General features: G+C 48.6%; 1 protein-coding gene across 2 annotated transcripts; it reads left to right on the forward strand.

The window, feature by feature from the left end:
- Positions 1 to 26339, forward strand: HID1 (HID1 domain containing). Of its 2 annotated transcripts, XM_065647810.1 has the most exons (19): positions 1 to 182; positions 8058 to 8207; positions 10551 to 10721; positions 12041 to 12154; positions 13567 to 13673; positions 14136 to 14252; positions 15024 to 15246; positions 15644 to 15700; positions 15797 to 15937; positions 16342 to 16432; positions 17090 to 17241; positions 17850 to 17928; positions 18579 to 18743; positions 19917 to 20144; positions 20642 to 20775; positions 23095 to 23175; positions 23579 to 23670; positions 23999 to 24157; positions 24622 to 26339. In XM_065647810.1, the coding sequence occupies exons 1-19, from the start codon at positions 117 to 119 to the stop codon at positions 24683 to 24685; spliced, it is 2391 nt and encodes a 796-aa protein (XP_065503882.1). In that variant the 5' UTR covers positions 1 to 116; the 3' UTR covers positions 24686 to 26339. The 2 variants fall into 2 exon arrangements, with proteins under 2 accessions (XP_065503882.1, XP_065503883.1); XM_065647811.1 differs by lacking the exon at positions 8058 to 8207.
- The last annotated feature ends 1576 nt before the right edge of the window (positions 26340 to 27915 follow it).

Here is a 27915-nt window from a genome sequence, read left to right on the forward strand (position 1 = left end):
TGCCGGCGTGGGGAAGGGGGATGGCGGCAGCCGCGGCCCGAGGAGGAGCGGCGGGATCGGCGGCGTGACGGACGGGCCGGCCCTGCCCTGGCAGCCGCGCCGAGCCGGACCGCACCATGGGCAGCGCCGACTCGAAGCTCAACTTCAGGAAGGCGGTGATCCAGCTCACCACCAAGACCCAGGTGAGGGCCGCCATGTCGGGCGGTGGGTGAGGTGCGGGGGGGGCGCCATGGCGGGAGCCGCCCGCCCGCCCTGAGGCGCGGCCTCCCCCGGCCGTCAGGTGGCCGGGGATGCTCGGGGGTTGCCGGGGAGGGCTGACAGGCCCTTCTCCCTCCCCGAGACACCCCCGGTGCTGAGGGACGGGGGCGGCCGGGCTCGGGGTGCGGGTGACAGCTCGGCCGGGGGCTGTGGCTCCGCTCCAGGCTCCCGCGGTGCGGCCTTGCCCCGAGGCGGGGGAGCCGGAGGGGGACGCGGTCCCCCCTGCCGTGTCGCTGGTCTCCAGAGGCCCGACGCGTTCCGGAGGGGAAGGCGGCGGGGCCGAGCTCAGCCTCGGGGCTCCGGCTGCTTCCCGGGGCAGTTCCCCGGTCTGTGTCACGGCCTCGGTGTCCGCCGCCTCTGACATCTTGAGCTTCGCTGAACAGCGTTGCCAGACCGAGCTGTTGCTGTCGTAAGGGATGTCCACAGCTCCTCGCGCGTTCAGCTGCAGGTTTACATCACCACAAGGTTTGGCAATGCCCCCTTTTCTGTATATGTATATATCTATATATATATATTTTTTTTTTCTTCCCCAAAATAACCAGTGGAGACTGAAAGGGCTTTTGGCCAACCATGCTGTTGGGGTGAGCTTGTTGCAGAAGAAGCAGCTTCCATCTGTGAAACACCGCTTTATTTCTGCAGGCTGAAGAGGAGAAGGAGTGAAGTGTATAGGGAGGGTGGTTGCTGGAGGTCTGACAGATGTTGCTCATGTCCTGGGAGCTGGTTTAGTTCTTGTCTTAAATTTGGAGCCCATCAGGAAATTAGGAGACTGTCCTTCTGTCTAAGGAGCAGAGGGATTTTGCTCTATTGAGAAATTGCGTCTCGGGTTCTTCCGAGCTGCGATGGAGAACTGCTGTTCCGAGCCGCCTTCAGTGGTGAGGTAATAACAGCTGCTAAGAAAACCTGGGGATGGTGGCAGAAAGATATTTAATGATGGGGAATGTATTCAGGAGAAAAGGGCATGGATGCAAAGGGCTAAAAAGTAATAGGAGAAAATCTGTGAAGACTCAAGAGATGAAGATTAGGAGTGGGAAATGAATCATAGAAAGTCAAGCTGGAAGAGCCTTTGAGAAATCCTGTTTATACCTTCAGTATCAGTTCTATCTGCATTGTTCAGGAATGGCCTTTGTGAACATGCTCTTAAAAACCTCTGGGTATGGATGTTCCACAACATCCCTGGGCAAAACCAGAAGTGGATGAATTAACGTTTGAAGGGATTCTTCCAAAGTCTTTTCTGGATGCCAAATAGTTCAGAGCGTCTTCACATTTCGACAGTCCTTCCTCTACTGGGAAGCGTGCTTATAAAGTGAGATTGGGGAAAAAATAAAATTAAACCCAGTTACTCAGTGCCTTTGTTAGCTATAGGGATCTTCTCAGTCTGCTGTTCACAAAGAAAATCCTGTATGAGGCAATCCTTCGTATCCCCAGCCAAGAAGAGAGCACTCCCCTCCCCTGGTTTATTGACGTGTGCAGTGAAAGAAGGTTCGCTGGGGCCCTGAATAAACGAAAAAGCTTCATTCTTGGCTGGATTCATTTCACATCTACGTGGTGTAGGTGAGACTAACTGCCATGTGGAAAAAGGGCGGGGTGTTGGCGCTCCCATATTTACATACCACAGAAGGGCACCCGTGTTTGCTTGTGCAGGGTGCATGACTGGGATCTCCTGGCACCTCGGACCAGCAGCGACCTCCCTGCAGCCTCCTGCTCCATGAGACCCTGCATTCAAAACCTGCCTGCAATAATGGAGTCAAATCCCCACTTTAAAGCTATTAGCTTAAAATACGCTTCGCTTTCTCAGCACCGTATTCCCTTTTTTACAGGCGTCCCCTTTGACATTAGGTAGCTGGACAAATGGATTTTTCGTCAAATCACCGGTAACATGAAACCGTGGGGTTAATAATGCACCGTGCCGTGTTTCCCAAGGCTCTGATGGAAGGAAGTGGTTGAGCAGAAAGTGCTGTTCGCTTACTGGTGGAGGCTCAGAGTTGCCACTGAAGTTATAAGGACTAATTTTTAAGAAAAATCTAATCTCCAGGCTTTCATTAATTGAAAAATGAGTGTGAACATTGAAAAAAAAAAGCAATTGTAAGGAACATAACACTCGAGTGCTTGTGCATTTGTGCACACATGGAACCCAGAACTTGAAAGTCAAACCAAGACTTGGACACAAATGAAATTGATTTAATTGATTTTTGAATTGCCAAAGAGAAACTCTTAGGATGTAAGAACATTAAAAAAGAAGAATTGCTTCTGAGTGATTCAAAAAGGGCAGTAGTACCAGAAAGAAGGAATTAGCTTATGCTACAGATGTATATTTATAAGCACACATGGAGAAATGGGCTTTAGGATTTTTATATGGTACATGTGTATTACATTACACTGCATGCCTCTAAATTGATAGGGCCAACCATTTTAATAATAAACCAGGTGTGCTTTATCATAGAAAATGTGTGAGCCCTCCCAAATTGCCCATAAAAATGCTGCCTACTGAACAGGTGAAGGGAAACATAGATTGTGAGTGTGACAACTGGTCTGTGGCAGAATAGGGAACTGAGGCTGGGAGTCGTCACTGCTGGAGAAACAGACATTTCTTTCTCAGCCAGTTGGCGATTAAATGGCTCCTGCAAGCAAGAAACTGGAAGATAAGAAATTTTGATCTTGCGAACCAGCTTGTTAGATTTTGGTGCTAGCTATGCCTCTGCTTTTAAAGGGATGGGAAGGATAAAACACTAGAGACAAACTCCAGTCCTTTCTCTATCCCGGATGTGGAAATGCAGTAGTATGACAGGCTGTTAATATGAGGCTCTTAAAAGTGCATCTTGTGCTTAAAGAATGATTAGTTTCTGGTAGCCTGTTTGAGATGGTATCCAAGTATTGAGCTCTCTCAGGTTGATCAAAAGCAAAGTTGTCTTAAAAGGGAAGCTGTAACTAACAGTTCACCAAGCTGACTTTTGTCCTAGGCTCTCCCTGCCAAACTTCCACAAATTCCATTTTCTAGTTTCCTTTGCTGTGGGAACAGAGAACTAGTGGTGGAGCCTTTCCTTGATTCTGTACTGCTGACCACATAGATCCTATAGAAAAATTCACTTCTGCTCTGAAATCTGTGTGGAGCTGCTGTCCAGAGATGAAATCTTGCTAGTTATTAATGTCTTGAAAAATCTGTCTTCAGGTTTTCCTTTTGCACAAGGGCTCACAGACAGGTGGTACAAAGGTGCCCGAATTGCCTCCAACTAATCTGCTGGCCCTGCGGGGTTGCCTGGTCTCCTGGAGCTCAGTCAAGTGCTGCATGAATGGCCGTGTGGTCATTACACCGCACAGTTTTGCATTGTTTGGGGTGGGAAGGAGCACGCTGCTGTTGCGTGTTACCTGAGCTTGTGTAGCACTGCCTAGAAACCCTGACCAGGGATGGGGGACCTGCTCTGCTGTTGAGTCACAGAAAAAGGAGAGTCCCTGCCCTAAATGCCTCGCTGCCTTGGCTGGAGGGATTCTTGTTGGCAAAGAACAAAAGGAGAATGCGGCAGGACTGGTGGCTGCTTGCTCCCTTGATTCTCTGCTGGCGATTTGCAGCGATCTCAGGATTGGTTTAAGGACAGTCCTCTGGTAGGGACCTGTTGAAGGAATTGCTGGGAATGGGCATTCGAAGCGAAGGTGTCGGTCAGAGAGCTCCTGGCTGGGAGGAGGGTGCAAACACTCACCCTACTCGAGTTTGTGGAGGGTCATATCCAAAAGAGAAGTGAAGGTGGTTCTAGTGTCAGGCTGAGGACAGTAGCGGCTCGGGGAGGCTGTGCCTTGGGACCTTTTCCTGTTTATAGGACATGGTCACCTCCGCTCTGTGTTCCTGTTTCCTGTGACGTGTCCCATTTGCCTGGGAACTGCCTGGTCAGGGCTGTGATTCTCTGTTCAGTAACTGGCAAGGTGCTTGCAAACCAAGTGTCTTCCTTTTCTGTGTGTGGGGTGCTTTAAGGAACCTGAAATCCAACATTTATAACTGTTGGGAAATAAAGACTAGAGATGTCCAGTACAACTGGTTCTGCCTTTGTGTGACCAGTGTGCAGGTGGGAGGCCTTCACACCTTGCCCAGGTGAACTGAAGGTAAAAGTCTTCTCCTTGCCCTCTCTCAGATGTCACATCACCTCATCTCTGCCCGCTGTGTTCTCAGCAACCACTCTGCACTACAGCCATCTCTTCCCTCTCATGTGGAGAGCTTGGTTCAGGCAGCAGCATCTCTGTCACTTCAGCAGCCTTTGTGGTGGAGTATGGGGGGAGTCAGAAGCTTCCTTTGCTCTCCAGATGTGCTGGTTGTGTCTCCAGAGTAGACTTGAGCTGCCAATGCCTTGATTCTTGCAGCAACGATGAAGATCTCCTTCTCGTTGTACCCCAGTGCAGAGTTGGTTGTCTGCACTGTGTTGGAGGAACATCAGGCTCTTCTTGCCTGTGTGCTGCAGCTCCCTTGCCAAGAGAGGACACGTCTCTGCTGATCTGGAGGATCCAAAGTGGCCCCAGCTCCTGATGAGGATTCAGCTCCTTGTGAGCCCTCCTGGTTAAAGCCCTATCAAGGCTCGCTGCAATGCTGGGGGATTTGTTGCTGCACATTGTGCATTGCCAGCACATGTAACTAAATTTTGATGTTTCCAAATGAAGATATCCATGGCTGGTGAACAAGACTGTTCTAGGTCTCTATATTTCCCTTCTCTGTGTGTTAGATACAGGCTGTTGGGTGAGCTCAGCGTGAGGAGATGGATATTGAGATCCCCAGAGATGCTGCGTGCAGAGTACAATCAGCTTAAAAACATCCAGTAATATTCTTTCAAGGAGTTGAATATTCTGTGGATTGAGTGGCTTTGTGATGCCAGACTGTTAATTAAAAGAGGGGTTGCTGCGGGGATGTGAGTGACTCGGTAGAGAATCCGTGTCCCAGGGTTGTACATGGGATACCATCTGTTGGATGAGGAGCTGACTGGCTGCAGCTATTAAAAATGAAAAGAAATGCTGTTTTAGCGTAATCTGCTTGCCAAGATGGCAGCCGTGACATTTGTGTGGCTGCAGCATCCAACGTTGCAGCATGGGTAATTGCTGCTGTGCTTCTTGCCGCCATGTAATTTTAGTCAGAGACCATGTTCTTCAATCCGTCTTGGCTGTTGTGTTACCATCTGTAAAATAGTGGCTGTGTTCTGCCTCTGAGGAGGCCTTGGGCTAGTGGGAGGTGAAGGGATCTATGTCTACTGGTGGGAAATGGTTTTCTGCTCCTTCTAGATGAGAGTGAAGCCCATTATTTATGCATGATCTCCAATTAGCAGCAATTGCTGCTCCCTGTTGTTGGGGGGAGCGGCTGTGGCAGGCAGCCAGGAGGTACGTGTGGCAATTATACATGTGGCTGTGGTACTTGGTTTGAAAGGGGGTGTAGGAAGTGTAGGATGGTTCATGCATTACATAGATCTGATTTCCAAATACTTGGCTCTTTTTGAGAAGTGTAATTACAGATCGGATTTGCAAAACAGCTTTGCTTCCATTTAAGCGTTACAAAGAGCCCAGCTCCTTTGCACACTCAGAAAGCTGGAAGTCAGGCTGTGAACACTTGGCTGTTCCTACGGATCCCCTCTGAGGAGCTGTGGTCTTGAACCGTTTGGAAAATGTTGCTCTTTCCTTGGAAGGGGGTTTGATGGGAACTTCCTTTGGTGTCCAGGTGATAAAACGAAGAATCTTTCAGCACTAGAGCAGAGTTTAAGAAGGTGCCTTAACACGTGTCGGTTTTGTTTTTAAAGACTGGAGAGTCACTTGGGCTGATTCGTTGCGTGGCTGGAAGGACCAGGACAAACATGAGGCAGCCTCGGTGGCACGGGAGCGATAAGGAAGAGAGCCGCAGGGTAGGAACCTGCTGTACCAGTTTGGGGACTCTCACTTTTCTGCCTTTGGGTGGTGGTGACACATCACCTGCCCGCAGACTGTGGCTGTTAGTTCTGGAGATGACAGCGAAGGGGAAATGCAGCACTTCTTGGTATCAGACCTGTGAATGAGCTGTTCTTCCCTGGGTCGTGTCTTGGCTGCGTTTAGAAATGGCACAGAGCTGGGCAAGTTTCTGCCTCCTACAGCAGAGCTGGGAGTGGGTGGGAATTGTTTAATTTAAACACACATTTATATTTGTACCCCTTTCCCGTCTGACATGGCAGACCCACCCACGGTGCTGGTTATCGCGGTGAGTGGGAGCTGCTGTTTGCTGTGGAGCCGCTGCAGGTTGCAGGCAGCAGGTTCCTCTCACCCTGAGCAGACGGCTCTTCTGACCCGCTGAGTGTGTTACTGTGCCTTGGCATGGCTGGGGAAACTCCTGAAAAACACTTCCCTTTTCCTGTTCTGACTGAAATCCTGGATCCATCTCTTTCACGCTGCTTGGCATAAACAGGCATGTATTTATGTAGCTGGATTCTTGGGCTGCATGAGCGCTCCTTGCTGTGTTTGGGCGATGCCTATATCTTGGCGAGTGTTAGTATTTAGATGGGAAGAGCTGTGTTCAGTTTTAGACTGACTGAAAAGTTAAGTCTTTCCTGATTATTCAGAGCTCCCAGGCTGTGAATACCTGAGATGTTGTGTAATGGAGATGTCTTCTTGTTCGGCAAACAGTGCTGGCATTTTCACCTTTCGGGGAGCAGCAGGTCATGGTTGTGCTTCCGCAGGGATGGAGGCACCACTGGCCTTGTGTGTCTGAGTGTCTGCTTCACCTTGAACGGCCAGTGCTCCTCTTAGGCTTTACAAAGCGATAAAGGGCAAAGCAAGGTCCAGTCTGCTTTGTTCAGCTGCATATAACCTGACACCCAGGTTGTCATCGTTGTTTTGATTTCTAACTAGATGCCCTGCTGTCAGGAAGAAGCTGGGGGAGATAACACTGGGACTCTGCAGCTGTCCAGAGCTGTCTGTCCAGCTGCAGCCGGGCAAACAGACTCTGTCCGTGGGCAGTGTTCCTGGCAGTGGGATTTCTGGGTGGGCTTGAGAATACTTGCTCTCTCGTTGTGAAAAGGGAACAACAGTTCTGGCAATAGGGGAGGTTGTCTGCACCTGCAGACCCAGAAAGTGTAATGGGGAGAGGTGAGTTCCCAGGCTATGGAAGCAGGCTTCTTGGAATACAGGTCTGAAATGGATTGCTTTTTTTGGTATATCAGTCTCCTCCTTCCATCTTCCTCTGTGAACTGCACACTTAGTGCTTTTTAAGAACAAAGCCTTGGCAGCGACCAGCTGCACTGAGTCCAGTTCCCTATAAATATTTGATTTAGAAAAATCAATTCTGTTGCATCCGTAAGTGCTTTGAAGTGAGTCTGTCGGTTCTGTGGGTCTGTTAGTGCCCTAATGTGAGATGCCCATCATTGCTTCCTCGAGACTTTGGTTGCAATAGAAGCAATTCCAGTGCACGCTCAGGGCATCCTTGGCTTGCACTGGAGCTGACAGTGCGTGAGAGCAGCCCGGCCCATATGCGTTGGTGAAGATCTTGTAATATAGGCCCTGGGTTGCAGACAAGCAGGAGGCCTCATGTTACGTTGTGACTCCACGAAGGACTTGAGGAGTCCCAGCCTGATGCCGTTGGTCACTTAAGTGTCTTGCTGCCCATGCTCTTGCTGAGGGAATGCTCTGTTTGGGACATCAAATCGGCCAAAGCCCTAGCGACAAAGAGGAGAAGGAGGTACAAAACCAGTGCCACTGTGTTTTGTTGAACCTCTTCTTTGTCTGGTCTCATCCCCAAGCCAGGCATAATCGCTGATGTTTGGACCTCATGGAACGGTGGTTCTGCATCTGTAACCGTGTTTGTCTCTCTGCAGCCTGTGGAGGCAACAGATGATGCTTTTTGGGACCAGTTCTGGGCAGACACAGCCACCTCAGTGCAGGATGTCTTTGCCCTTGTACCAGCTGCAGAGATCCGAGCAGTGAGAGAAGAATCGCCTTCAAACTTGGCAACTTTGTGTTATAAGGTAAGGTTGGTGCTGTCTTACTCCTTGGTTCTGTGCTAGTAGCAGGGGTGTCTCTGGATCAATACTGCTGTGGCTCCCAACAGGAGACATGTACCATGTTATTTCTTTGTACCACACGATGTTTGTGCTTGTCCCTGTCTCCTCCTGATGATAACTTGCAGCCTTTCCTCTCTTGGTTTTAGCATTTGCTCACTTTGGAGCCTTTTTCCTCTTGTCCCTCTCAGCCCTTTTGGGTCTTACCTGCTGTATAAAGTGCTTCCCGCTTAGGAGACTTTGTACCAAGGCTGCATGTTTGTGGCAAGGCTGAAGCATCCAATTCTGTCTGCACCTAATTGCTCCTCACTGTGCATCAATCTGGCTTCAAGCTCATAGATCCTAGAGGGTTGTGGAGTTTGTCACTGTAAAAGTGGTTGGACCAAGTTTGAGAGAGATCTTAAGACTGTTCTTCCTTCTGCTGTGACATCAGGACCTCCCTGATGCTGCTTTTGGTGTTGCCATGTCTTTGTGTGGAGCACAAGGGACATTGACATGTATTTCCTACCCTGCCAGGTTTGGCAAATTGTCAAACTGCTGAGCAACAGCCTGAAATTTATTCTGCCTGGGAAAGTGCAGGTGTTAATAATGCTCCTGATTGGTGCCATGCAAAGAGTAGCCTTGAATTTGCAGTATTGGAAACATTTGGAATGGCATTTTTCCCGGTTTTAAATGGTTGTTGCCATCCTGCTTTTCTTTCCTGCTGTACAAAATATGAATGAGACCTACTGAATCATACTGAAGGTACCTCTGACTGGGAATTGTGCCTCACACAGATGCCTGTAGTGGATACTTTAGAAAGAATACAAAAATGAGGAAGAATGGTGGAAAGGTTCTTGCCTGGTGCTGTCTCCTGGTTTGTGGCAATCAGCAGCTTGGAAAACCTGTACTGACCATGTAACCTCTTTGATTCTGTGTCCTCATTACCCCTAAACCAAGACTGAAATATGGGCTGTTCTCTCTACTGGAAACAAGATATGTTGGGAGACCTGGCAACTGCAGGGCTGTTTATCCAGAGGCTCTAAATCTTGGAATATCAGGGTCAGAGGAGCCTGCAGACTCCTGCAGTGCTTTCCCCAGGCTGATGGCCCTGACCTGCGCCAGGTGCCACGTGCCACTGGGCTTAGTAATGCTGCGTGTTCATGGAGAGCACGACAGCATGACTGAAATGTCATTTGCAGTCATGACTGGAGACTCAGACTCTACAGGGTCATAAATGTGCCTGAAAAAGTATTGAAGCTCAGTTGTAGTGTGTGGACAGACTGAGACTACACAAACATCATTTAAATACCCATTAAGGCAATGACGCAGGCTAGCAGAGTCAGCGACCCAGTCTGCTGTGAAAATAAGCAGGGACACATGACCTCATGAATTAAAAAGCAGCAAGAGCAAGGTGAATCCTTGGTAAATGCTTTGCCTTTCATTCCCCCTCTGTTTCCCCTTGGGATCAGGGAGTAAGAGCAAGTGGGTGCAGCTGCTGGGGGAAGGAGCTGCCTTTTTCTGTCTGTGGGTAAAACCTCCTGCCGCTGCCTCCTGGGGCTGTGGTTGCTGCCTGGCAAGACCCACATCCTATTCTGAAAAATCCAGTGTCTGTCTCCATTGGCAGTTTCAGCAGTGATCGGATAGGCTGCAGAGGTTCAGCCCAGAAGCTCTTTCACAAGCAGTAGCCCTGTTCACATGGTGAGTGGGGGAAACCTGGGCTACCACCCTCCTCTGCAGCAGGACCTCGACAGACTCTGCCAGAGGCCGAATCCAGACACTTCACAGTCACAGGCAGCAGCTCAGCTCCCACCTCCTGAGTCAGGAGCGGTCCCTGCTGTAATGGCAACAGCACATACAGACCTGTCAGACTTTGTTTCTGTGCAGTCTTCCCCTGCCAGCGCCTCGCACTGTGCAGCACAGTGCTGCTGCCGTGGTTCTGCCTGCGTCTCGCGTGCTTGATGTGGCTGATTAATCTGATCCGCTCTTTGCAGCGTGTGGCGTGATGTGGCAGCACTGGAAGGAGCCTGCTGGTGCTGTGGCTGGCTGTCTCATGTGGCACGACATGTGTGCTGCGTGGATTAGCCTCTGGCATGTGAGGTCTCTTGTAGTGGGACAGTAGAAATTCAAGGAGGTCTGTTTGGGATTGTTAACCCTATTTCTGCAGCGTTTCAAACAGCAACAGTGCAGGTACCATTGACCTCAGAGAAAATGGTCTCCCAGAGCTGCTTGTAACTGTATGTGTGGGTGTCACTAGCAGGACAGACCTGCCCAACTCTTGCAAATTTGTGTCCAGGCTAATGCTACCTGCCTTGGTTTTGTTTCCTTCAGGCTGTGGAGAAGCTGGTGCAGGGAGCAGAGAGCGGCTGCCACACAGAGAAGGAGAGGCAAATCGTCTTGAACTGCTGTCGGCTCCTCACCCGTATCCTGCCTTACATCTTCGAGGACCCAGACTGGAGAGGTTTCTTCTGGTCAACTGTCCCTGGGGCCGGCCGAGGAGGGGTCTGTCTCTTGGCATTTATTCTTCTTTCTAGAAGGTGCAGGGGACGTTAGGGAAGCTGGAGCCATGTCTAATTGGGGGGCAACAGCTTTGCTGTCTGAAGGCTGATTTATCCCTGGGAATGGAAGGGGAAGGTGATGGTATTCCTAGGCCATTAGTAAATGTCTGAGCGATTATCTTTAGCCTGCTTCATGATGCAGTGATGGATGACAGAGCTCATGGAGCATTGGTGCCTTCCTCCCATAAAGGAGTCTCAGTTGTGTAGAGGTCTGTTGGTTTGTGTGTCACCTGCTTTGGATGTGGTGGTACCCAGAGCCTGCAGGGACTTTCTCTGGCAGTTGAGGTGATGCTAGCAAAGATCATTCTTGGAAAAAAAATCTCCTTGTACCCTAATGCTCATCACTTCATCTCTGGCTGTGAGCTCAAATAAATGCATCTTTGCTGTGCTTGCTTCGTCCATCCTCTCAGGGTCTTTCCTTGCATCCAGGATCTGTTTGGTAGCGTTTCTGCTGTCACCGAGACAGGCGTCAGCCACACAGGCCATTATCTCTGTTAGCTGCCTGCTGCGACTGAAGAGCTGTGTGTTGTGCACAGGCTGACAGAGGCCTGGCTGAGGTAGATAAGCTGCTGCCATTCCTGCTCCCTGCCTTTCCCTCCAGCAGCAGCGTGTGGTGGGAAACAATCCCCATCCCCATCCGGGATGCTCTTTGACAGGCAGGATCTGCCAGGGTTTCCCGTGGCAACGGCTGCAGAGGAGTAGCCATGCGTGATTCAGGTGATTGCTTTGAATGCTGAAGACTGCAAAATCCGCTCTGCTGTCATGCTTACTCTGCTGCGTGCAGCTGGTTCTGTCACCTCCAGTTCTGGGCAGCCCGTGCAGGACTTTGAGAGGTTTTATACCTTGTCTCTGCTGGCTGGCTTCTTCCTATTGCTCTCTCTGTGTGCCATCCAAATCACCCTCCTTCATGACTGTAAACCCTTCATTGCTGTCGATGGTTTCCTTTCCTTTTGTCTTCAGTAAGTCAAACATCTCCATGTGGCAGGGTCCAGTGCTACTCTTCATTTCCCCAACAGCTCTAGGCCTTTGTCTGCTCCATTTGGTGTTATTAGAGAGCTTGTTCCTGTTTAGTCATCACCTTCCAGGGGGGAATTTCTTTCCTGGCTGAGTTTTGTGTGTTTCTCCCTCTTGTTCCTTGGTAACTTCTTACCTCCCTGTGTGTTCTTGGCGAGTGTATCTTCTCGTGCTGTGTTATACTAGTGTTACTGTATGCTCTTTGCTAACTCTGGGCTGACAATACTCTTTCATGTTTCTTGCTTTTAGGGAGATGAAGATGATGAAAATGCCCGGCCACTGGCTGAGTCGTTGCTCCTGGCAGTCGCTGATCTGCTCTTCTGTCCCGATTTCACTGTGCAGAGCCACCGGAGGAGCACGGTGGTAAGTTGAATAATGAGATTATCTGCATAGAGGTAGATCAGCTGCATGGTGGGGGATACCCTGGAAAACCTCAGCAGCTCCCTGCAAACCTGCAGGCGGGAAAATATGGAGTCACTGAGCTTGAACCCACAGTGACTAATATTTGTTGACATTTTGGGTTCACTGTGTGGTGTGTGTGCCTTCTAAAATAGATGTTTTGAGGCAGCTGGGTGAGTATTGGCTGGAGTGGCTGGCACTTAGCCCTGCACTACAGCTCGTCCCTCAGGAAAAAGTGGTTGTGCTGGCAAACATCTGCTCTTCTGTTGTTGCCAGTGGAGCAGAGACCTTTAGCACCTTGTTCTTTCACTGGAAATTTGGTGCAGTCTGGGGCAGGAAGCAGCTGTTTGCCTAATGGCAGGTGCTCTGGTCTGAATGAGTAAATGGCATCTGTTGTCTTTCCACCTCCTCTACCTCTTTGTATCATTGCGGCAAAGACAAATGTGTTCTGATCCTTATGGTGACTGCCTTTACTTCAGAGGAGTTCCCTGAAGCGGGGATCTCCTTACCATGTGTGCTAAGGACAAATTCTGGTGCATCTCCCTCCCTCTCTTTCTCTCACCCCACCAATGACTCTGTTGTGTTTCTTGCAGGTCCAGTCTATAAACAAAAGTGGGCAGCCTTTCTTTTTGGTATAGCTGTGAAATAAATTTAAAATGAACATGCCAAACCACTGTGTATGTGATAGCTGCAAAATTCCCTGATAAATCTGAGTACTAAATTGCTTGCTCGGAGTTTCTGAGTAGTAGAAAACAGGGCTAAAATCTGTCACTTGGGGATGGAGGGGTGAGGCCGGATCAGAGTCCTGTGGGTATGTGCCAAGACTAAGTGGCAGTGTGGCTGAAAGAGATGGACTTGTGCTGTCACTTGGGGTGGATTGCAGCAGGTGAGCTCCAGCCTATCTGTAGGAAGTGAGTAGCAAGGTGGGAGAAGCCCAGACTGTGGAGGAAGCTGCAGTTGCTTCTGTGTCAGCAGGAGCTGCTGCCAACGTGCTGGTTTTGTGGGAGTTGTGGTTGGGGTGGTAAGTACATCTTGGTTGCCCTCAAGCCCTGCTGTCCTGAGATCAGTACCTTTGTAGGAGAGAGGTTATGCAAGGGGAACGCAGAGCAATTAGAAATAGTCCTCTGATCTGCTTTCCCCAAATGCAGAGAGGGAAAGAAAGCATGTGGTAGAATTCGCTTAATTAAACTCCAGAAAAGAGACAGCCAAATGTGCCAAGTGCACTTGATGCAAACGTATTCATCTGGGCCCTTGCTCCTGGTCATAAATTTTTTTGGTCTTGCTGAAGAGGGTGGCTGAACTGCCTTGGATACCAACTAGTGCTGTCAAGTCTTGCTCTTGCCCTTTGTGGTTCAACCTCTTATTTCTCCCCACAGGACACAGCAGAAGATATCCACTCCATTGACAGCTGTGAGTACATCTGGGAGGCAGGAGTGGGCTTTGCTCACTCTCCACAGCCAAACTACATCCATGACTTGAATAGGTAAGAGGCTCTGCAAAGGCAGAATGGAAAGAAACTGGGCTCAGCAGAGGGAGATTTGGAGGAGATGGGATCTCTTTGCCACATTGGGTATCTGTAATTCCCAAGGGGCTTTCTACCTGCTCCTTTCTGAGCTAACAGGACTGGCGACACAGAAAAAACAGCTGACCCCTTGAATAGCTTTTTGTAGTATGATATGGGAGTCAGAGTGCCTGCAACAGGAACTGGCAAAACATTACTGCTTTGAAAGTGCCACAGAGCTCTGTACTGTATTTATTTTTCATAAGGCAGCAATTCTGCTGAGTTCCGTGACAGCAGAATTGTTTATAAAATGAAGTGGGCTTAGCTCTCTGTGGGGAGGACTTCTAGATGGGACTGAGCCTTTCTTATGTGTTGTTGTGGTAAGTGATTGTGCTTCCTCTGCTCCTGAGTAGCTCCAGGCCTTGGCTGCTTCTCTTCTTTCAGGACAGAGCTGCTTAAGCTGCTGCTGACCTGTTTTTCTGAGGCCATGTATCTGCCTCCCTCCTCGGACAGCAGCAACGCCAACCCCTGGGTGCAGTTCTTCTGCTCTACGGAGAACAGGTGAGGGTGAAGGACTGGGTGCCACGGGGAGAAACACCTTCAGATCTCTTCCATGGAGTGGGTTGGTAATGGGCGACCACAGGACTTCATACCTCCAACATCTAAGGGCTGTTGTCCTTTTTCTTTGTCCTTGTCTTACGTATGCCCTATTAGCACCTCTTCTTAGTGACAATTGTTCTTCAGCAGCTAAAGGAGGGACTGAGCGTGGTGCTCCCTGGAGTTTGATACGGGACTGATCCCTGTCCTGTGGGAAATGGCAGATCCTGTTCCCCCGTGGGGATGGTGATGTGGCGCTGCAGTGGGCAGTTTGTGGTGGCAGGTGAATGCTGCCCTCTAGTGACATTGTCCCCTCTGGGACTTGCAACCCTCTAGTGACATTGTCCCCTCTGGGACTTGCAGCTCCCCAGGTGACAGTTGCTCACCTGGGGGAGCACAGTCCAGGCTGAAGGCAGGTGGTTGCGTCTTTTCATAGTCTATAGAGCTTTGAGGTTTCATCCTCTTTTGACATTGCAGCACAGAATTCCTCTGGGAGGCCACGTGGCTTTTGTTACCTCCCCTTCCCTCTCAGCTGTAGTCCAGGAGACCAGCTGGGAGCTGGAGTGTCAGCTCTTGTCCTGAGTTGCTCCGCTATGGGCCACTGTCATAGCTTAGAGGAGATGACTGTGTTTTGTCATCAGCACAAACTCTTGGGGAGCGCAATGCCTGTCCCTCCCCAAAGCAGCACTTTTTCCTTCCTGCTTATGTGTTCTAAGAATGTTTTTTCCTCCCCAGACATGCACTCCCACTCTTCACCTCACTCCTGAACGTTGTCTGTGCCTACGACCCAGTGGGTTATGGGATTCCTTACAACCACCTGCTTTTCTCCGATTACCGTGAGCCCTTGGTGGAGGAGGCCGCCCAGGTGCTGATTGTCACTTTGGACTATGACAGCTCCACCAGTTCAAGTCCCTCTGTGGATGGCACAACCACTGGCACGGCCATGGATGATGTGGATGTGAGTGACCCTAGGATCTCTGTTTGCTGCTCTCCTGAACTCTGCAGTCCTCTTACACCAGCTTGCATTGGATGTTGACCTGTAGGGCCCAGCACCACCCCTCTCCTTGCAGTCTAGGGTCTCTGGCCCAGTCCTGTTTCTCTCCCGTAGGTCCCTAAACAGCTGTAGATGACCAAACCACCAGGTTTTGATCACTGACTTGAATCAGGAGCATATAAGTGAAAAGCCCTGACTTTACTGTTCCCTGAGGTGCCCTGTCTCCTAGAATTTAGAGCTGTGTCATTCAGGGAGGAAACCTGAAATGAGAGACACCAGCCCCTGGAGCCAGTGGTTACACTTTGACTTCCTGAGTAAACCTTGCTGCCAGTAAATGTTTCACTCCTTGTCTTCGATGCAGCCTCCTGGACCAGACAATCTGTTTGTGAATTACCTGTCAAGAATACACCGAGAGGAGGTAATGTGCTCCTATCCTGAGTTATTTCCTGTCTGATTTCATGCTGATTGCATTATCCTTGGGCCCACCACAGTCTCTTTCCTGGTCTGTTGGCAGGACTTCCAGTTCATCCTGAAAGGAGTGGCCCGCTTGTTATCCAACCCGCTGGTCCAGACCTACCTGCCAAACTCTGCCAAGAAGATCCAATTCCATCAGGAACTCCTCGTCCTCTTCTGGAAACTCTGTGACTTCAACAAGGTGTGGGTCTGCTTCTTGTTGAGCTTTGCCACACCTTGCTTGTTGCCCAGAGCCTGTTGTGGCTCTGGCTGGACCAAGCCCCAGTGAAGAGCTGTGTACAGGTGGTTGACAGTGACCCTGCGGTGCTCTGGTCACCAGCACTACTCCCTGCTGGGTGGGTTTGCGGGGGGGCTGGCTCCAGAGAGAGCTTGTGAGAGAGGCTGCAGCTCCTGAAGGTCATCACATGAGGTAAATGCCAGAGCATATCTACAAATATCACTGGAGTTAAAGAACTAGTGCATACGCCAGCCTTTCTAATGTTCTTGAGAGACTAATTAGTTTGAGGCTACCTGGCTTGAGGCCTGTGGATGATGCAGAAAACCAAACATGCTTTTGATTGTCTGAAATCCTCCCCTTTCTTCCAGAAATTCCTCTTCTTTGTGCTGAAGAGCAGTGATGTTCTGGACATCCTTGTCCCAATCTTGTATTTTCTCAATGATGCCAGAGCAGACCAGTGTAAGTCGATTATTTTCAATATTTGGGATCATCTATGCTTGACAGTTGAGCTAGAATGTTTTTAAGTGCTTCCTTCCTACCACTGATATGATTTAGCATCTCAAGTGCTTGTTCCTAATCTTCTGCAGGCATGGAGTAGAGTGGTTCAGCTGGCTGGGTGTTCATGGTAGTAACAGACTAGAAACAGGACATGGTCTATACCACAACATAGGAGAGGGAAATCCTTACCATGTGTTGACTTGTTTTGAGTCCTTTTGTCAAAAACTATGTCCCTGGTCCTATGAAGAAGGAGAAATGAGCAATCTGCTCTTGCTTTGGGTGTAAATCAGGCGTAAGTCCATCACTGGGTAGCAGAAAGAGGAAATCAGGCCTTTCCTACTATGGTGATGGGTTTACATGAAGAACATAATGAAGAAGATAATGATCTATCCAAGACTTAATGTTGTACTGAGCTCACAGATGGGCTCAGGAAGGATGGTGGTACTGGTAACGGAGGGAGCTCTGTGTTGGATGTCCCTTATCAGGGTAGTCTGGTCTGGGCAGTTTTTCATTCAGTTGCACAGTGTTTTTCCTCTCTCCTCGCTGCCCTTCTCTCTTCAGGAGTCCACTGGCCTCACTGTGATGTGGGGTTTTTTTTGGTGTGTTTTTTTTCTGCAGCGCGAGTGGGCTTGATGCACATTGGGGTTTTTATCCTCCTGCTTCTCAGTGGGGAGCGTAACTTTGGGGTTCGACTGAACAAGCCGTATTCTGTACGAGTGCCTATGGACATTCCTGTGTTCACAGGGACACATGCAGATCTGCTCATCATAGTGAGTACAGCTCCAGCAGTTCTTTTCTGTCCCTCCTAACTCCTGTTTCATACCTCCACAAATAACTGTCTTTCCTCTTTCAATGTACTCGTCCTTCCTAGATTTCCAGCCGTGTACTGGTTGTGAGGCAGTTGCATCTTTCCATGTCTGAGGGTATAGTTAAGAAAACTAGGACAAACAGCTGAGTTAGAAGTTTGCACTAAGATCAAATATGAAATGATTAGTTCTGTGGCATTTCAAGCAGCTCTTGTTAGGGTTCAGAGTCAAAATCCACTGGAGGTGAAGATGTTTCTTACTTCCTGGTGCTTTATTTTTGTCTCAGCCTGCTGGTGCGTTTTGGAACAGCTGACAGTCAGTTTCTGTTTGCAGTGTTCTAGAGTTCTAATCATGTCCCCAGAGGATTCCTTGTAAATGAAAGCTTGTAGTCCTGGAGCACAAGTCTGCAGCGAGAGCAGCCTTCCACACCTGTGTAATTGTGGAGTGTGCAGGGCCCTGCCTAGGAAGGAATGGTGTCAGAAAGCGATTAGTGTGGGGGTGGCGTTGGTTTTGGTTGAGAAGGTGCTTTCAGTACGGTACTACCTTGCTCAAGAACTCCTTCCCTACCATAGGTCTTTCACAAGATCATAACCAGCGGGCATCAGCGGCTGCAGCCTCTCTTTGACTGCCTACTCACCATTGTTGTGAACGGTAAGCACTGTCTGGTGTGAAACCACAGCCCGCAGAGGGGACAGCTCTGGCTGCACTATCCCCTCTTCCTGTGCCCCTTAACACTGACCAGTGTCACCAGCTGCTGCTGGAAACTGGGACCTGTTCTGGTCCGTGCTGGAGGTGGCAGCTGCAGATCAGACCTACCTGCAGGGTCATTGCCTGGGCTTCATGGGATGGGGCAGAGGGTGGGATGGCAGCGTCCCTGGAGCCCCTCTGGGGCGGCCAAAGGGCATTTGCCAGGAGGTGTGGAGAGCGTGGTGGCAGTGCTGTCCCTCCCCAGCAGGGAGTGCCACCTCCTCACAGTGGCGGTGGCTTCCCTTGGGTTTAGTGAGTGTCCAGGTGGCTCCAGTCGGGTTTTTCAAGAGGCATGCTAGAGATGGTGTTACTAGTATGAAACTACACCAGACCCTCTAGAAGCAGAAATGCCTACTTTTACTGGGCAATAGCTCTGTTTAACTTATTTTATACTTGGAAATGTTCTGTGGAACCCTGTTGGGCTCAGCTCTTCCCTGAGGCTTTCCCTGAGTGCAGGGTGGGAAGGTGGTAAGAGCCACATTTTTAACAGTGTATTTATGTGAATAAATACACCTTGGTTCTTTCTCCAGTTTTCACTTGCTTGCCTTCCACAGTGTCTCCGTACCTGAAGTCTCTCTCCATGGTGGCTGCTAACAAGTTACTGCATCTCCTGGAGGCTTTTTCCACCACCTGGTTCCTGTTCTCTGCTGTCCAGAACCACCATCTCGTTTTCTTCTTGCTGGAAGTTTTCAACAACATCATTCAGTACCAGTTTGATGGTAAGAGACTGACTGCTGGGTTTGCACTAGTTTAGTGTGAGAGAATGTGAGATGGAAGCTCAGAGAAAGTCCAGACAGATGAGAGAAGGGGAGAAGTGTAGAAACCAGCTACATGGAGACTGGGCTAAAATTGAGGAGTTGGGTTAGTTGGTAATCAGAGTTGGGTTCTGGCCCAGACAGATTGGGTTAGAGCAAAATGAGATGGCAATTAATTATCAGCATAACCTCAGCATCCTGCAGACCAGAAGATGAGATGGGTAGAGAAGAAGAAGAAGGGAGAGTGAGTGTAAGTTGTGAGTGGCTGGATGCTGCTGTGAAACTGCTCGTGTTGCTCAGCAATGTAGGTGAGGGGTTAAAACAACTTCCATCCCCTTAAACATTCAAAAGTGCCTCTCAGTTCTGCTCTGGCAGGTCACTGGAGCCAAAGACCAAACAGCCCCATCTGAACAAAGTTCTGGCACTTGCTGCCTTTCCAGGAATTGCCTTATGCTTTCCCTCTTAAAAGCATGACAGTCTTTTACCTTAAGGAAATAATAGAGTGAGATCCCTTAACCTGCTCAAAATCTAATGTTTTGCTTTAAAACTGCAAATGAAGAGTGGCTGTTCTGCTTCCCGAATGGAAATCTTGCAAGTGGTGGCTGCCAGATCCTAAAACAGCCTTTTGTGGCTGTGATTTGTGTTTTATTTTAGGGGATGGTTTCATTCTGTTCTCTGCCATCTTGCAGACAGGAAGAGTTCTGGCCTTTTGGCTTTGCTATTTCAAGCCTGTTTCTTCTCAAATGGAATGTCTCTGATCTGTTTTGTGAGTTCTTTTGAAGATGGAGAAATTTTGAATATTGGCTAACAACCTTTTCTTCGAAAATAGGTGTTAATATGTGATTTAAACTACCCTTTTTCTTCTCAGTTGTTTGAATGTCAGTCTCTAAGCCATTTCTTGTCAGCCTTCCAGCCAAGGAAGGATTTAACTGGATTTTCTGTACTGTTTTGTAATGGATAAGAGGATCTCTAGCTCTGCTCTTTCTTCCTTGTGCCGTTGCCTTTGTGGGTTGAAGGATGGTTCTCTGAGTTTGCAGGGTCTCCACAATCACGCTTCATGTAGGCAATGAACTGGGCTGTATTGACAGAGCTCTTTGAGTCTTACTTCTCTGCTCATTTCATTGCTGTGATTCCCAGGGAACTCCAATTTGGTCTATGCTGTTATCCGCAAGCGGAATGTGTTTCACCAGCTGGCCAACTTACCCACGGACTCGCAGTCCATCCAGAAGGGTCTGCAGCGCAAGAAGAAAACTCCTGAGCCTATTTCTCGCACCAACTCCCAGGACGGGGTCTCCATGGAAGGGTCACGTCCTGCTGCCCCTGCTGAACCAGGGACGCTGAAGACAAGTTTGGTGGCTACTCCAGGTGAGCTTTAGTTTACCTTTGTAACAGGAGAGAAGTTTGTTTTCTCTGTGAGATATGGTGTGGACTCACCCTTTCACTGGGTGTGGGAAAGATTAAGAGTTTACATCTGTGAATGACTTGCTGCCTTTCAGCCTGAGTTTCACATCAGTTTGCCGAGGCTGATCACAAACAAGTCAAAGTAAACTGCTGTGAGTTTCTTTCCTCTCAGACTTAGTGTCCACGTGGCCAGTTTGTCCTAATCTTGACCTTTTGCTTCAGTTTAACTATATCAGTGTGAACCTGTGTTCCTCATACATCAGGGAGCATTTTCCTAGTAACAAACGAACTCCTTTGGGGTGGTGAAATTAAGGTTGGATCTTGCTTCTGTTGAAAGGAGAGCTTTTCAGATGTCAGCAGACGTGTAGAGTGTCTGTCCATGGCAGGACAGAGAAGAACCCCCCGCTTGTAAGCGTATTTAATTCACTTGTGTTTCTGAGCTTTTTCTCCTTTGAACACAGGCATTGACAAACTCACAGAGAAGTCACAGGTGTCGGAGGATGGGACCATGCGTTCGCTGGAGCCCGAGTCTTCACAGCCTTCACTAGAGGGTAACCCCCCCTCGGCTGTGAGCGACGGGGAGCCCTGGAGCAGGGTAAGACCAGACACTGCTGTGTGGGGAAGGTCTAGGGCTTGGTTTGAAATGAACTAAAATTGGAGATTTTAGTTGGCCCTCTGAAAGGCATCATAGTAGAGGCAATATGCACACACGCTGTGCTGGAAAACATCGTGGTTTAGGAAGACTGTTGCGTCATTTTGGGTGTTTCATGTTTGCGGTAGTGACACAAGAGCTGGGACACCAGAGGAGTGAGCTTTCTCCACCTTGAAAGCCACTGATAGACCAGTAAGTGCGTAACTGCAAAGGAATGTATTCCTGATTCAGAGGCTTTTGACTCAGGTGCTGACAGCTGCTTTTTCTTCTCCTTTCTGGGATGGAGAGCTCTACCAGAACGTTCTGGCTGGCTGGTGTTGTGAACGATGTGTTCTTGTGAGGGCTTGGCTGAGGTGCTGCCCCCAAAGTGGTGGCTGTTGGTCATGGAGACAAGACAGAGGCTTTGCCATCTGTGAATCAAGGCTGTGCTGGCCTCCCAGGTCCTGGTGGCAATGTCAGCATTCTGGCCGTTGCTAGTTGTCCCCATCAAGAGCTATGACAGGCAATCTTCCAATTTCAGTGGAGCAGCAGTCTTTTAGTGGTCTCTGTTAACTCCTCAGTCTGTCTCCTTGCCTGTCCAGCATCAAAAACCTCTAGGCTGTCTTACAGGAAATGTACAGCATGTTTCACAAAGATGGACCCACTTTCAAAGCAGTATATTTCAGGATCACAACATGCTACAATTACACAAAAATTTGCAAACAGTTTACCATAAAAGGTAAGGAGTTACCTGCCCTTTCAAGTGGTAAGAGTTTCACTCATAGGTGGTTTGCAGTTGCAGAGAGAGAGCCATTTCAAATTGGGTCCCTCTTTTTGAAACACCCTGTATTACGAGGGCTGTCCTGCGCATCTTCTTCTCCTTCAGCAAGGCCACATTTATACACCAAGTGCTGCCTCTCGCCCTGCATGAGCATTCGCTGTCCACTGAGCCCTTTCACTGCAGTGAGAACGTCGCATCCGGTTGCACAGGGAGGCATGGCTGCCCTGTGGTGAAACACGTAACTTTCCCAGCTTTTCCTCTCTTAGTTTTCTCTGGAATGGCCAAACTGACAGACCAGCTCTCACCAGGTGTGCAGCAAACTGGGCAGGAGGTGTATCATGGGTTGCTGTGGGCTGTGGTGGTGCTACAAGAATTTTTCAGCTTGGTTTGCTCTCGACATGCTTTTAGCTGAGACAGGGCTGCAGAATTGGAGTCCAAGTGGGGGACGTTTGCAAAAGCATCACAATCTAGCAGAGCAGGCTGAAGACTCCTATCTTTTACCCTTATGTCCTGATCCTCTCTGCTTGTCTGTGTGCACATGTGGGCCTTTGGTCTCAGAGAGTTGCTCATTACCTGCCCTACCTGGCTCCAGCGCGTCTGAATGTTTGTGGGGCGGGGGCCAGACAGCAGATGGGAGGTGACGGGCAGTAAAGCAGTGGATGTGGGATGTGCTACAGGAGAATCGTCACTGCCAGCGCAGTCTGGGGCCCACACTGTCCGGTCTCCAGGGATTGTGGGCTCTCAGACTATTGGAACATTCTTTTTTCTGTGCTCCAACCTGGTTCCAGCCTACTGAGTTAACATAAATTACTAAGAGATACTGCATAGAGTTTAGGATACCCACCCTTATGACTGATTTAATTTCCTTCCTTTATCTGTTGTAATGTTTTCCCCTTATCGGTCATGACCATTTCAAAAGTGTCTCATGAAATGTTCAACAGCCTTCGTATTTCGGTGTAATTCCATCTTACCTCTCCTAAACCTGTCAGCTGGCTGCCAGCATTTGGGTGGCAGCTGCGAGGGAGTGAGGGCTGTGGGAGAGTGTGGAGGAAAGAGGAAGAGGGTGGGGCCATGTGAAGGAAATTGGACATTTTTATGTTTTTATTAATTTTATTTTTAGAAGCTTGATGAGGACATGGCACTGAAGCTGAACAGGCTAAACAATAAGATTGTAGCTGTGAACATTGCAAAATAATATTGCTGTTTAGGCTTCGAATAAACTGGAATGAACAGAATTCTGGTATATCCCAGCTCCAGTTTTACCCTTCCTGGCCTTCCCTGGTACTGGATGAAGGCCCATGGTCTGCAAGATGTCTGAAGCACACATTAATGTTGTCATTAAGTGAGATCTTAGCTGAGAACTTGGAGAAGAAAGTTTTTCTTCTTCCAGCAGCCCACGAAACATAATCATGGGTCATTACCTCTCTGTGTCCACCAGCTGACTTGAGTTGCGCTTAAATGTGATTTTTGTTTTTTTGTTTTAAAATAATATTTATTGATAGGAGGCATCACATCCCCGTCGGGATCGAAGGCGTCTCTCTAGTGCATCCTCCAGTGGACAGTGGACCCCAACTCCTGACTGGGTGAGAGAATATGGACAGAGGAAATAAATAATGAGGAAAAAAAAGTTACAGCAGAAATGCCACATACGCACACCCCACGCCCCGCTTGCCATGCCAGCAGTGACTCCCTCAGAGGAGCATTTCTTCACAGGGAATGTCTTTGACTTGTGGTCAAAGCTCCAGAAGTTTACTGCCATCTGTGAAATATTTTATTTTACCTATTTTAAACCAGTGTCCTGCTAGTTTCACTGAGTGGCTCATAATTCTAGTGCTCCAGGGTTTATTGTATTTCTGTTGTGCACTCAGTTCATCCATGTTCTTTGTGATTTTTGTAAACCTCATTTGTTGTAGAGATAGTGGACATAATTGCAGAATAACTACCAATGCGGTGCACTGATTTCTGTGTGGGCTTTCCTCCTTACAGGTGATGTCTTGGAAGTCAAAGCTTCCCCTGCAGACAATCATGCGACTCTTACAGGTGCTGGTTCCTCAGGTGGAGAAGATCTGCATTGACAAGTAAGTACATTTTTTGAGAGAAAGGGCTGTGCAGTGTGTACCAAGCCCTGTGAGGTTGGCAATTTGAGTTTGGAGGGTCTCTAGGGGAAACCTTGTAAAGTGTAATTGAATGCTTCATGGTCTCAGCAGACCAGACATTATTTTGATTGTCGAGCTTCTTGGTTTGTCTGGTCCCTTCTCAAGTCTCCTTGTCAGTGGAGAAAAGTGTGTGCTCTTGGTGGCCACAGTTGCCAGCTCTGTGTTTGTTTAGATTGATAATTGGTGCTGCAGCAGTTTTGGGGGTGTCTGTGGGACATGCTAAGGGTGTTACTGATCTGTTTCTTTGCAGGGGTCTCACTGATGAATCGGAGATCCTCAAGTTCTTGCAGCACGGCACACTGGTGGGGCTGCTCCCTGTCCCTCACCCCATCCTCATCCGCAAGTACCAGGCGAACTCGGGCACTGCCATGTGGTTCCGGACCTACATGTGGGGAGTTATTTATTTGAGGTAAACCAGCTGGGTGAGGTCTAACTTGGTCTTTTCCAAACTTCTGGGGAACCCATAGAGAGAATTGCATGTACTTGGCCAGCTCTGGATTGTGTCATATTTACAGGATAGAAAGATGTTGTTGCCTTGGGAGAGACTAGAGTGAGTCAGTTGCTCCAAACTTTGTTTGAGCAGGGGAGGTGAAGAAAGTTGTCCTGGGAGTACTGCTTGTTTGGGAACTGGCAGCAGCAGGGAATAGAAGAGCTGCCTAGAGGGGGATGGTGCAGAGATTTCATGCAAAGCTTTGGCTTTGTGCGTTGTTGTAGATACTGTCATCCCTTCAAGGTGCATTGTCTCTCAACCAGTGATTTCTTCTTTTGCAAAGTTGAAAGCATTGCGTGCAGCCAGCTCCTGTAATCTGGGCTGTGACATTTGGATTCCACATACCTGGCCAGAGTTAAGTGGCTCTTGTCTTTCTCTCTCAGGAATGTGGATCCCCCGATCTGGTATGACACAGACGTGAAGCTGTTTGAAATTCAACGGGTCTAAGAGAGCACTTGCCTCTACTATGAGAAATACACTGGATCCAAGGACTGCTGTGTGCTGCTTCATCACAGCTATTCCTGCATTTCACATCCAGCTGGGAGACCAAAAGGACAATCACTTCATTTACCTCCCTGTCATTTAAAGCTTTAATTGGGACCTGCTTGGACATCCCGCCCCCCAGCTCACTTCTCTTCCCTCACCATGAACCTTGAGTGAAAGATATCTAAGGGATTGTCCATTGTTGTGGTTGCACTAGAAATCAGACCTTTCTTAGCTCTTCTGTTACTCTTTTGCTCCTGGATGTGGTTTGGAAACCAATATGACCCTGTCCTTGCTCTGATCAGAGTCAGTATTTAATTGAAAAAAGACTATAGCTATAAATTGGGTGCAAGGGAAAAGCTGCTATTCCTGCAGGAGATGGGCTTTGGAAACTGCTGTGGCTTCCAGGTCCAGCAGCCTTTGTGCTGGGCTGTTGCAATGGGGTGTGTGTCACTTTGGAAAGCCCTGCTTAGTCTGTGTGAGCACGCAGGGAGGAAGGGACTGGCTCAGCGAGGGTGAGGACAAGAGACATGATTGTTAAATGCTTTTAGTCTTCTTCCATTGACTGAAAGGACAATGTCACCTGGGTTTGAGGGGAACCACATCCTTCCATCTTTGCCTGGCAAGCTTATGCAATGCAGGGAGTGGAAGGGTCTTTTGCACACTACTGTCTGAGGCAGGGGTTTGAGGGAGGTACTCAGGGAAGTTGTAGGAGGAATTTGGAAGCTGTAGGAGGAAAAGCATCTCCCTGTCACTAGGGAGTGGAGAGCGCTGAGACAAAGTTCACTTCTTCAGGGCATTTTGCTAGTGATCAAGTGAACAGATCTTGAATGTATCGGGTCCCAAGTGTGCGGAGTCTGGGAAGCCAGAACCAGAATTGGCGGGAGACCCACTGCTGCCGGCTTGGTTCAGCAGCGTGGGCTTGCACAAGGGTAGGTGGAGACATCCTGGGGTTTGAGTCAAATGTGTTTTTTTTTTTCTACTGGGAGGGGTGGCTTAGACTTGTGTGGTCTTTAGACAGTGAAATGTGAGGGGTCCTGAAGTTTTGAAGCTGGAACGATGGCAACAGGACCATCCTCTCCTAGCAAGAGCACTGCTCGAGGGTACTGCTGGCTTGTAGTCGGGGTTGTCCTCCTTTGGACACTGAAATTGGGCTGGAGTCCCAGGCCAGTAGAAAGCAGAAATAAAACCTGAATGGTTTTCTGAAGGATAAGAAATATATGAAGTAGAGAGAGGTTAGTCCCCCACCTGCTGCAACCATCCTGCCCAGCCTCCCTCCCCATCTCCAACCCACTTTGCCATCTGGCACGACTCCCATCCTGACCCTGTCTCTGTTCAGATGTGAACAGGGTGAGGTCTCTGTTCTGCCTGGAATCTCTCTTGTCTATAAGAATGTGATTTGGTGGGGCCAGCCTCTGATTGTATGGCACTTGCACCTCAGCTGGAGTGGGGCATCCTATGTCCCATGCACTTGCCTCTTCCCTCCCACAGATCTGCTGGTTCTCATGATCTCTTTCATCCTCTCTTTTCTGCTTTGTTTCTTTGTGAGTTCCTCTGGAAACCTTTTTGTTTGTTTCTTGGTGTTTGGAGTCTGATCCTTGTTCTGTGGAAATCAACTTGCACTGTAAACTATTTGCTTACGTACAGAGAGAAAGATAAAGATTATCTGAAACATGCAGTTTGTTGCTTATTTTTTTCCCCCAAGAGGTTTATAATCTTGTTTGTATTATGCTGGGTTGATTTGTGCTACTAGGAGACTGAGTGCTGGCTTCCTCTGCCGTGTGTGGATATTTTTTGTAATCAGAAATGAAGATTGGACTCTGGAAAATGAGCTTGAATTGTGTGGTTTTGACCATTTCTGTGCTTAGGACATGAGACATCATCAAAGGTAGCTGCCTCCATCCTGCTCACCAGCAAGAAGTCACAACCTGACTTCTTTTTCAGTCCATACATGTGCAGTATGTACAGGACTTAGTATTTATAGCTCAATGGGAGGCTTTGAAAGTCACCCGCTCAGTGGCGGCTCAGTAACTTAAACAGTGTTTTATCTATTACACCACAGATAAAATCCAGGTCATGGGTTCACCCATGAAGTGCATCATTGCTTCTCCCCAGGCTGGCAATAGCTAGGAAGAAGGTTTGAGATCCTATTCATCATTTGAAGGGGCTGGACCTTGGCATGGATCTCCTGTAGATCACTTGGTACAAACTGTGAAATGAGAATAATAATTAACTTTATTGGAGCCTAATTTATCCAGCTGTTATATCTCATGACATATTTTTGTTGACACAGGCCTAAGTAAAAACACTGGGCAAAGTTCATGCTCGTGCAATCATTCTCACTTTTAGTTTCACATAAAGGTGCTGTCATTGCCTGAAAGCTGAATCGTGAAGGCAGTGGGATGTGTGTGGTCAGGAGTTTCTGCCTCTCGTCACTGTTACTGTCCTGGGGGAGTTTGATGGGGTTTTTTTTGTTTGGTTGGTTTTTTTAGGGGATCAGAGGGAAACACCGTAAATAGGCTCTGATCCTAAGCCCACACTGTTTCTGGGATTGGATTAATAGAGGAACAGAAGCAATAATTAGATGCCTTTTGTACCATGCTACTTTGGCCTCGGTTAAGAGTTATGAAAGATTTTGATAACAAAAAACTGATTGATTATAAAACAAGTCCTGCCCTTAAATCTCATAACCTCTGAACACAAGAGTGGTGTAAGTCAATGTCAGTTGACTTTGAGTGCAGAGCAAGCCCAGAGATTTCACAAGAAAACACATGAAAATTAAATCTCTTTATTTCCATTCATCAGGCTCCGTATTTGGGACCCACAGTCACAAGCCCCCTTGCTCTCCCGTGTGCTCGCAAAGCAAGTGTCTCCTACGGAACAGGTACTGAGGGGTCTTTGGGCAGGCACCATGCTCTGCACCCCTGTTCCCTGACGCTTGGTGCACCTTGCAAAATGTTTGTGCGTGTACAGAGCAGCGGTGAGGATCCCAGTGCTGGGGTGGGGAGAGATTCACAGCAGATTTGGCAGTAGCTCTTTTTTTGAACCAGCTCTGTCTGCGATGTTGGGACCTTTGCTGGTACACGCTGGTGAGAACATCCCGCGTGAGTCACGTCAAGTAAAGATCAGCCTGAGTACTTCTTAAGTACTGCTCACTTGAGGCTCTGTGAGGAGAAATAGTGTTTATTCTCAGC

This window comes from Caloenas nicobarica, chromosome 18 (assembly GCF_036013445.1).
Source record: "Caloenas nicobarica isolate bCalNic1 chromosome 18, bCalNic1.hap1, whole genome shotgun sequence".
NCBI lineage: Eukaryota > Metazoa > Chordata > Aves > Columbiformes > Columbidae > Caloenas > Caloenas nicobarica.